Raw genomic sequence first — 10,325 nt, 5'->3', positions numbered from 1 at the left:
ACACTTGAGGCATACTGCGAAATTTCGAGTGTTTGGAGCTAAAGCACCGCACTTGTTTTCAAGCCTATCCCATCAAGGTGAAAGCACTTCGTTGACACATCCGGCCCTTTCACATGTCTCTGTACTAGGACAACTATTACTTTACTCTCCTGTTACATGCTACAGCTGTCTGGAGACTTAAAGTGGGCAAAGATGAGGCTAAACGTATCGATACAGACAATCGTTGTCTTTATAGGCCTCATAACCGAGAGTTGTGCTCTATTCACAATTGACAATCGTTGTCAGTCTGCCTAACCACTTATTAATGTTGTGTGCTACAGCTACCTTTAATAATTGGAAGCCAGATTCTCATACTCCTATTTCATTAATGTTATTGGGTCATTAATAATAGGACTACTACATCGAAAATACTAATTAAATTTACTTTTGCTTTTTAATCAGATATCATCAAACGAAAACTCACCCTACGCCCTTAAGTCTATCCTTGAGAAGGATAAACTGAACGGTACCAACTTCATGGAATGGCACCGCAACTTGAGACTCGTTCTCACCATGGCTAAGCGCCTGTATGTTCTCGATGGACCTGTTCCATCCGAGCCTGAAAACAACACAGCCGCTGCTCGAAAAGCTCTTGACAAGCATAGGGATGACTCGGCTGATGTCTCCTGTATTATGCTAGCCACCATGACTTCTGAGCTCGCTAAGGGCTTAGAAGACTTTGGTGCCTATGAGATGCTGGAACAACTCAAGGGCATGTTCCAGAAACAAGCCCGTCAGGAACGGTTCGATACCATGAAACAACTAATTAGTTGCAAGATGGCAGAAGGGTCTCCCGTCAGTGCACATGTTCTTAAGATTAAGGGGCACATCAATCAGCTTAAGAAGCTTGATTATCCCCTGCCCGATGAAATGGCAGCGGATTTCATCCTCAACTCTCTCCCCAGCTAATACGACCAGTTCGTAATGGATTTCAACATGAACGGCTGGGTAAAGACAGTGCCGGAGCTGCACAACATGCTCAAAACGGCTGAGATGAACGTTCCTTCTAGGACCAATCAAGTTTTGATGATCCGATCTGCTGGTGTAAAGAAGCCTAAACCCAAGAATCAAGGTTATAAGGGAAAAGGCAAGAAGAAAGTTACTGTTGCTGCCAAATCTGCCACCAACACTAACAAGAAAGTTGCAAAGGCACCACCGCCGCCTCCTGAAGAGCGCCAGTGCTTTAAGTGCAACAAGATGGGGCACTGGATGCGTAACGGCCCCAAGCATTTAGCTGAGATAGCAAAGAAGGCCAATGGTGAAGGCACTTCTCGAGATATTTCCATATACGTTATTGAACTTTTCACTGTCTCTAGCAACACATGGTATTTGATACCGGATGTGGTTTCTACATTGTTAATGTCTTGCAGGAGCCTGAGAAGTGGAAGAAATTGAATAAAGGCAGCATGGAACTCATCGTTGGAGATGGGAAGAGAGTACCAGTTTTGGAAACTGGAGTTTTTCATTTTACTTGTCCATCTGGCCTAGTTTTTTTTTGAATAATTGTTTGTATGCTCCTGGTTTGACCAGAAACATTATTTCATTTTCATTGTTGCTTGAACAAGGTTTTAAGTACGTTTTTAATGGCATGGCTATTTCTGCTTACTTAAACGATATCTTTTATTTTGAGGCTAAACCTCGAAATGGTATTTATGAGATTGATGTTCAACTAGATAATAACGTATATCATCTTTCAAAACGTATCAAGACTAGCATCAATGATACTTTTCTATGGCATTGCCGACTTGGCCACATAAGCAAGGCAAGAGTTAAAAGACTCCAATCCGAAGGGATTATTGAATCCACAGGACCGGACTCGTTTGATGATTGCGAATCTTGCTTAGCTGGCAAACTCGCCAAAGACTCCTTCACTCATAAAAGTGAACGAGCAAGTGATCTGTTAGGACTCATACATTCTGATGTATGTGGACCTTTCAGAACCATGAATAGAAACCATGAAAGATACTTCGTTTCCTTTATCGACGATTATAGTCGATACGCGTAAGTGTATCTTATGAAACAAAAGCACGAAACTTTTGAAAGGTTCAAAGAGTTTCAAAACGAAGTGGAAAAACAACTTGGTAAAACCATTAAAATGCTTCGATCAGATCAAGGTGGAGAGTATCTCAGCTCAGAATTCATCACTCATCTAAAAGAGCATGGAATTGTTTCACAGCTCACTCCACCTGGCACACCCTAACATAATGGCGTGAGCGAGAGGAGAAATCAAACTTTGCTAAACATGGTTCGATCGATGATGTATAGAACTAACTTGCCTCACTCCTTTTGGGGTTATGCCCTTATGACCACCGCCCGCATTGTCAATGTAGCTCCAACTAAGAAGATAGACAAAACCCCATATGAGATATGGCACAAGGGAAAGAAGCCCAAATTGTCTTACCTTAGAGTATGGGGATGTGATGCTTACATCTCAAGTGAGTCTGATGACAAACTTGATCCCCGCGGCGTAAAAGTTGTTTTCGTCGGATACTATAACCAAAGCGGTTATTACTTCTTTCATCCTGATACAAATACGATTTCTATCAAGAGGAAAGGACACTTCCTTGAGGAGAATTTTCTCGATAAAGGAACTGGAGATAACATTGTCGATCTTGAAGAAATTCAAGAACCATAAACAACCGCTGAGGAAGTTGGAGCGTCTGATCAACAAGTTGTTGTTGCTGACACATCAGACGTGAACACGAGCGTTCGCAGAAGTAGTAGGACTCCCGTACCAAATTCTAGATACTTATGGCATCTAGATGGTCCCGAAGTCTTATTAGTAGCCGAGTCTGGCGAAGAGCCTACTAACTACAAAGCTGCTATCTTGGATCCGGAATCCGAGAAATGGCAAGATGAAATGAACGCCGAGATGCAATCCATGCAGGATAATCAAGTTTGTAACTTGGTGGAGCTACCCCCCGATAGTCGGGCAGTAGGAAGCAAATGGATTTTCAAGAGAAAAACCGACATGCATGGAAATGTACAAACCTATAAGGCACAACTAGTTGTGAAAGGTTTTACTCAAACTCAAGGTGTTGACTATGATGAAACCTTCTCGCCCGTTGCTATGACTAAGTCAATAAGGATATTACTTGCCATTGCTGCATATTATGACTATAAGATATGGCAAATGGATGTCAAAACTGCTTTCCTTAATGTACATCTTTCTGAAGATGTCTATATGGTTCAGCCTGAAGGTTTTGTCGATCCAAAATATCCTAATAGGGTTTGCAAATTGAATAAGTCCATTTATGGACTTAAGCAAGCATCTCGAAGCTGGAATCTTCACTTTGATGAGAAAATCAAAGAGTTTGGTTTTGTCAAATATGAAGATGAGCCTTGTGTTTACAGAAAGGCTAGTGGGAGCACTATATCATTCCTCATATTGTATGTGGATGATATACTGATCATTGGAAATAACATTCCTATGCTTAAGGAAGTTAAGCACTGGTTGGAATCTTGTTTTGCAATGAAAGATCTTGGAGAAGCCGCTTATATTCTGGGAATAAAGATCTATAGAGATAGATCTAAGCGGATTCTAGGGCTAAGTCAAAGTACTTACATAGACAAAGTAATGGCACGCTTCTCAATGGAAAACTCCAAGAAAGGAGCCGTTCCAATGACTAAAGGAATCGTGTTGAGAAAATCGCAATCTCCGGCAACGGACATTGAATCTAAGCGTATGCAAGCAATTCCATATGCTTCTGCGGTTGGCTCTATCATGTATGCTATGTTATGTATTAGACCTGACGTCTCGTATGCCCTGAGCATGACCAGTCGTTTTCAACAGAGTCCTGGCGTTGCCCATTGGACTACTGTGAAGAACATTCTAATGTACTTGAATATGACCAAAGATATGTTCTTGGTGTTTGGGGGAGTGGAAGAAGAGCTCACTGTAAAGTGTTATACTAATGCTAGCTTCCAGACTGACCGAGATGATTCTCGCTCATAGTCGGGTTTCGTTTTCACTCTTAATGGAGGAGCCATTTATTGGAAGAGCTCCAAGCAGAGTGTAGTGGCGGATTCTACCACCGAATCCGAATATATAGCTGCATCAGATGCTGCTAAGGAGGCTGCTTGGATGAAGAAGTTCATTACTGATCTCGATGTGGTTCCGAGTATTCGCAAACCAATCGAGGTGTTCTGTGATAACACAGGTGCTATTGCTCAAGCCAAAGAGCCAAGGACTCATCACAGAACCAAGCACATTCTGAGGAAGTTCCATCTTATTCGGTAAATACTGGAACGAGGTGACATCGTGATAAGCAAAGTTGACACAGATCAAAATCTAGTTGACCCGTTCACTAAGCCGATGACTCAGGAAAAGCATGATCAGCATAGAGATGCTATCGGGCTTAGATTTTCTAGTGATTTATTTTGATTTAGTATTTGGATGTATGAACATTTAAACGGTTGTACTTTTTAGTTCACTTTTGATTTAATGGTTAAATGCAAACGTTGAATAATACAACTGTGTTCTTTTTAATACGTTTAATCCGTGAATATTGTATTCTAAATTATCCGTAGTTGGTCAGACTCGTGGGAACGATTCTGAATTAAGATTATTCTGACTTTGGACTCAAGCAGTTGACTTCCAAACTCACAGACCTCATTATGAATGACGTTGGATGTAACTCGCATCAAATCATCTTCATGGATCTTGATCATAAGATGTTTTGATAATAGTATGCTCATTTAGTATCCTTAGACCTGAGATACATATTAGAACTTTCGTTTACCGAGGAATATTCTTTGATCATGTTAACCGCTGCTGCGTAACTGCCAGCCATAAAGGCATTGATTGGGAATATTCTGAAGTTCAGTGGGAGTTGTATGTAATCAAGATGGGATTGTGTACTCTTACATGAAAATGTAACAGTTAGACATATTGGCGCCCTCGTTGATTCAAACTGGTAAAGTGTGAGGCCTCACCCAAACTTACTGTGTGTTTGATTGGACCACTTTGAATCTATATCGAGAACTACAATAATTGAACACTATATGAGATTGATTTGATCCATGTCTCATTGTTCAATTGATGTTTTATACAGAAAGGATAGATGACAACAATTACTATAAATTCATTATCTTGCAATAAGGTATTCCAAGATATTTTGGTCATGGATTTAAAAATGTCATATTTGGTTGGGGACAACCATGTGTAGCTAGAATGCCTCTAACTGTTAGCGTTGTGATACTTGACCCAAATCCTTCCAAGTGGGAGACTGTTGGAATATATGGTCGGTTCGGGTCAAGTCAACGCGGGCCGACCCGAATGTGACCCGGTAAGAGTTACACCGAGATTAACGAACAATAAACCCGCTTAAGTTATTAACCGGGCTGGACACGTTTGAACTTAGCTTTTGGTTGGTGATGTGGGCTTGGAGCCTATTGGGTTTTGTTATGGGCTAAACCCTAACCTACTTGTTTATATTAACATCTTATTGTTAATATTAACTAACAAGAGATAATAAAAAACCCTAATCACCCATCCTACTACCAGCCGCCACCCCTGCTGTAGGAATCGCGCCGCCGGAATCGCGCCTTCGCTGGAACCAGGTTGTCGCCGGAACACCACTGCAGCCGCCACTGTTTTGTCAGCCGCCACTGTTCTGTCTTGTTGTTCTCCCGCTGCTGTTCACCATACACCACCGTCTGCCGCCGCCACCGGCTGTTGCCGGCTGCCGGAAATTGGTGTCGTGTCTCGTATAACTTCTAGCTTGGTTCGTTAGATCTCGGTGTCTCACCCGGTTTCGATAACCGAGGTATAAACTTCTAAACTAGATCTATGGTTGATTAATTATTTATCGTGCTCGTATTTGTTGTAACCGAATCCGAGTTCGGGTTTCCGGTTCACTTTAATCTTTTGTTTTCACTGCGTTTTTGGTTCGTTTTACATATTAATATGATTAATATTTATTTAAACGGATCTAATATTTTAAAACGGGTAAAATTGTTTTGACCGTTCCGTTCCGAACCACCGTTGAAACCCAACATTTCACACCCAGCACCCCACAAGGGTCAGCCCTGCGCCCCTGCTGACTTACATTGAGGACTTTACTCTCCATTTGATAGACTTTGAAGTCTACGGATGCTGCAAATTATAGGAATATTATATTCATCTAAAATTGTTGCAAGGGTAAATTTCTTGACATTATATATCCCTCCTCTTGGCAATCACCTTGTGCAATTAAGAGCATTCCTAGTCCGTTCCATACCATATATCCATATATATCATATAATTGCACTAAAAAACAATATATTCTAAAAAACACTATATTTTCTCTTTCCTGTGTAATTAAATAATATTTTTTTTATTCCTTTATTATCATATTTTCTCTCTTTCTTCCACTCACAATCACTTTCAGAAAATATTAAAAATATATACAGTATCTATAGTAAAACCCCAAATTTCATTTTCCCGTATAACATTTTCTCTCTACTCTACTCAAAACCACTCATAACCATACCATATAATTTGCAAATCCTTCTCACATAATTTTAGGGAACGGATTGAGAATGCTCTAACATTGCTTAATTTCTTTCCATTGTTCCACTCTTATCTTTCTTGTTCCTATAGATTAAAGTAGTGTCGATCGATAGGGCACTAGAGGCGGCCCATCGAGAGTCTATGCTATTTTCTTTCAAACTGAATGGGTTGTTTTGCATATCATTGATCCAGATGCTATCATTCACTACGTCTTGAATCATCCTTGCTATTCAAATGGGGGTTGCAACGTAACTTTTTGCTCGTTGTCTGCCACTTTATTTTAATCGTTTTGAGTCTAATAAAAGGAAAAAATAATAAAAAAAATTCATTATTAGTAGTATAGTACCCTTCCCCTTTTAAGTCCAACATGTGATCACCAGTCAAACTATTGGTTGGATGACCATTCATCCATAAGTTTCAAAACTCGTAGGAGGGTTAAGTCACCCACTCAACCTTCAATAGGTTTATGTATTATATAAATCTTGTAGTATTAATTTGTTAAAAAAGTATAATTAGTCCCCTTTTAATTTATTTATTAGATCCCCTTGTTAAAAAAAATTATTAGCCCCCTTTTACCTTCTTCCAACTGGATAAACAATCCTTGCGTAGTCCATATATATTAATTGACTAATTTAAAAAATAAAAATCTAATTTTTGTTTAAACGAAGAAGATGGAAGTAACCATCCAAATTCTATACAATACAAAATGGATATTGCAGGTTCGATTAGGAGATTTAGTCGCAACAAAATTCAATCAGTTATCGCAAACAAAATCCAAGATGCCACTCTACTAGGTTTGATTGCTTGAATTGTTTGCAGGTGCATGAATATATATTTAATTGTTCAACAATTCATATTTATATGTTAATGTAAAGAAAATAAATCCACCAGTGTTGTTTATATGTTGTTTTTAGTTTTTCATTTGTTAGATTTGATTTCTTTTAAAGTAAATATTGTTTTAAGTTTATATTTATTAATTCATTCGGTTATATAAAAGTGATAATTGAATCTATTATTGGAACAATTATTATAAATGAGACTCCGGACCTAGTTTTGCTTATTTAGATAATCCTTATTGGGATTCTCTTGATGGGAAAGAATTTTGAATTATCATCTAGATAGATTAGCGATACGGAGAAAATATTGGTTTAATGGACCATGCCAACCACGTAAGCATAACTTCTCAAAATGAGAGATGGGGAGTAACCATGTTGGTTGAAAGATGCTCCGTGGCGTTTGAAGATTGTAAAACAAATTTGCATGATCAAATTGGTGAGGATTTTTTGAATGTTTGTGTAATTTGTATTGAAAAAGAAGCATTCAAAAATGTGATGTAATTAATTGTTTCCAAAAAAATTAAATCACATAGAGGACATTTGTAATAGGTATATTGATTTGTTATATTTAATGAAGTTTATCTTTATATTTTTATATAGATTTTTTTTTACCCCCTCTGAGTTAATGTTCTGGATCCACCATTGTGAATATCTCTAATGAATCGTGTAGAGATCACTTTCAGATTGAAATATTTTGTGGGTATACTCATTAGAATTCAATCGGACAATTTACTGAGAAACCAAGAACAAATTTTCAGTTTTGTTATGAAAAAACAACTAGAATTAGACTAAAGTTTTGTTATGAAAAAACTAGAATTAGACTAAACAATTCTTATACATGTAGCTAACCATCATAACGTTTCATTAAAACTTTGTAACTCTTGGTGAAATAGTATGCTAGTTAGCGTTTATAACTACCAACGGCCATTCACCTGAATTAGTGAAAATTTATCGGTATAGTTACCGCTGATGACCATATGTTAATGATGAATATAGTTGGCGATTAGGACCCGAAGTGAAATTTCTAAGAGACAGCCATCGATTTTTTATTTGAAAAATAGGGTTTTGCCCAATGGTAACTAGCTAGGGTCGGTTATTACGTTGTACATAAGTACCGTGCATGTAACCAAGAAACACCCTACAATAAGGAAAAAAAGAATCTCAGTCCTTGTCCATGGATTAAGACATGTTGTGTTTGTTTTCTACTTCGTTTTACTGTCTTTTTTCAGACAAACAAAATGAGATTCTTAATTCAGGAGATAGAATGTTATTATGTCATACTTTTTGGCTAGTGAAAACCAATCATTGTACGGCCACATGCACAGCTGGCTAGTTAAGAAATTTTGACAGGACAAGGTACGCCATTTAGATAAGCATGTATTCTTCTTTTTTTTTTTGGGTGAACAAGAAGGTTATTTATTTTTACTGAACTGGTGAGTTATATAATGATGAGATATGAACTGATAAAATTATTATATTAATTAATTCTTTCATACTCAAGAACGAACATGCACAACAAAAGTGCACGTGTTGTATTTGTGTTAAAATTATAGTCTTGATTATACTTAAGGATGGATGTTGTTTCCTTCTACTGGCATGCTAACAACTTAAGGCACAGACTTAAATTAATTTACCTAACTACAGATGAGATAGTAGATCCCTATAAACCAAACCACCAAATTGTAAATGATTTTTGGACTTAATATACCATATAACAAGGCTTGATCCCACTTTCTTTTCCTTTTGTTTTTTTTTTAAAGAACACGGTACCCGGTAAATTTTAATGATAAAAAAAAGAAAATTAGGCCAATCGGGCTTAATAAGCCCAGCCCAATGAATCCTAACTTGGGCCAATAGAGATAGGATTGACATACTCTCTTTACCTCCTTATGTTCTGGATCTATTAAAAGGCACATTGACACCTATTGTCAAATATGAGATGATCTTGATACTTGATCTTCTGACTCTCTCTCCACTCTCCACCATTATTAGTTTGCATAAAACATTAAAGGCATTAACCTTATTTTTCAAGTAATTTATAAGTGCTTGCATAAAATCTAGCTCAATGTCTTCGCGTGGGTCAGGTTCATGGACTGTGAAGCAGAATAAGGACTTTGAAGATGCTTTGGCTGTGTTTGACAAGGACACCCCGGACCGCTGGCACAATGTTGCTAAGGCTGTCGGTGGGAAGACCGCAGAGGAAGTGAAGAGGCACTATGAAATTCTAGTGGAGGATGTGAAGCACATTGAGAGTGGTCAAGTTCCTTTCCCGGATTATAGGACCACTAACGGCGCATGATCAAGGTAAAGTAGTAATTAATATGAGCTGGAAAACTTAATTTAGAGTACTCCATCATACATGGTACCAACTGTATAATGACCAGATATATACCTAGCTATCACTTTCTTAATAAATAAAATGTTCCCATTTTTAGTTTGCTGCCATGTTATAGTAGCACATTGACTTTAGTTCATATGCATAATAGAAATAAGTCTGAAACATAAATAATTATGTTCAGTTCATGCATAAAACAAGCTAATGGCATAGCTCAATTTTCTTACACCTACACTACTTAACTCCATTGTTCTTAACAATTATTGTAACATCTATAGAACTATGCAGTGGCAGACACAGAAACATTTCACGGGTCGGAAGATTTTTTTACATGTTACGGCTGACCCATACACTTATAGTGTAGATCCGCCAATGGTCAATTATGAGATACTATTGATAGCTTAGTTAGTCAGCTGGAAGAATATTACCTTATTGTGGCAGTCATATCCACTTTGGTCTAGCAAAAGAAACAAAATCCTTAAAAGTGGTTTAACAGTTGCAAACTCAAGTCATGCAATTGTCTAAACTTTTTGGACAAATAAGTGGTTTAGGATCCCGCGAAGTACCCGTAAACTTTTCTTAAAGCTCTTGTACTTCCAAGTTCGCTACGCCTTTTAAGCGA

The 10,325-nt window shown here is 37.9% G+C and overlaps 1 protein-coding gene across 1 annotated transcript; it reads left to right on the top strand.

Annotated features, from left to right (window-relative positions):
• The first annotated feature begins 9,413 nt into the window (after positions 1–9,413).
• On the top strand, positions 9,414–9,794 carry LOC143530730 (protein RADIALIS-like 2). The gene has a single exon (XM_077026188.1). It carries the CDS (start codon positions 9,434–9,436, stop codon positions 9,665–9,667), a length of 234 nt encoding a protein of 77 aa, XP_076882303.1. The 5' UTR covers positions 9,414–9,433; the 3' UTR covers positions 9,668–9,794.
• Positions 9,795–10,325: the final 531 nt, after the last annotated feature.

Source organism: Bidens hawaiensis, unplaced genomic scaffold, assembly GCF_021521415.1.
Source record: "Bidens hawaiensis isolate Kalapana, Puna unplaced genomic scaffold, B.hawaiensis_p1.1 tig00009014_1, whole genome shotgun sequence".
Lineage (NCBI taxonomy): Eukaryota > Viridiplantae > Streptophyta > Magnoliopsida > Asterales > Asteraceae > Bidens > Bidens hawaiensis.
Note: the sequence above shows the minus strand (reverse complement) of the source record. Positions and strands in the feature narration are given on the sequence as shown.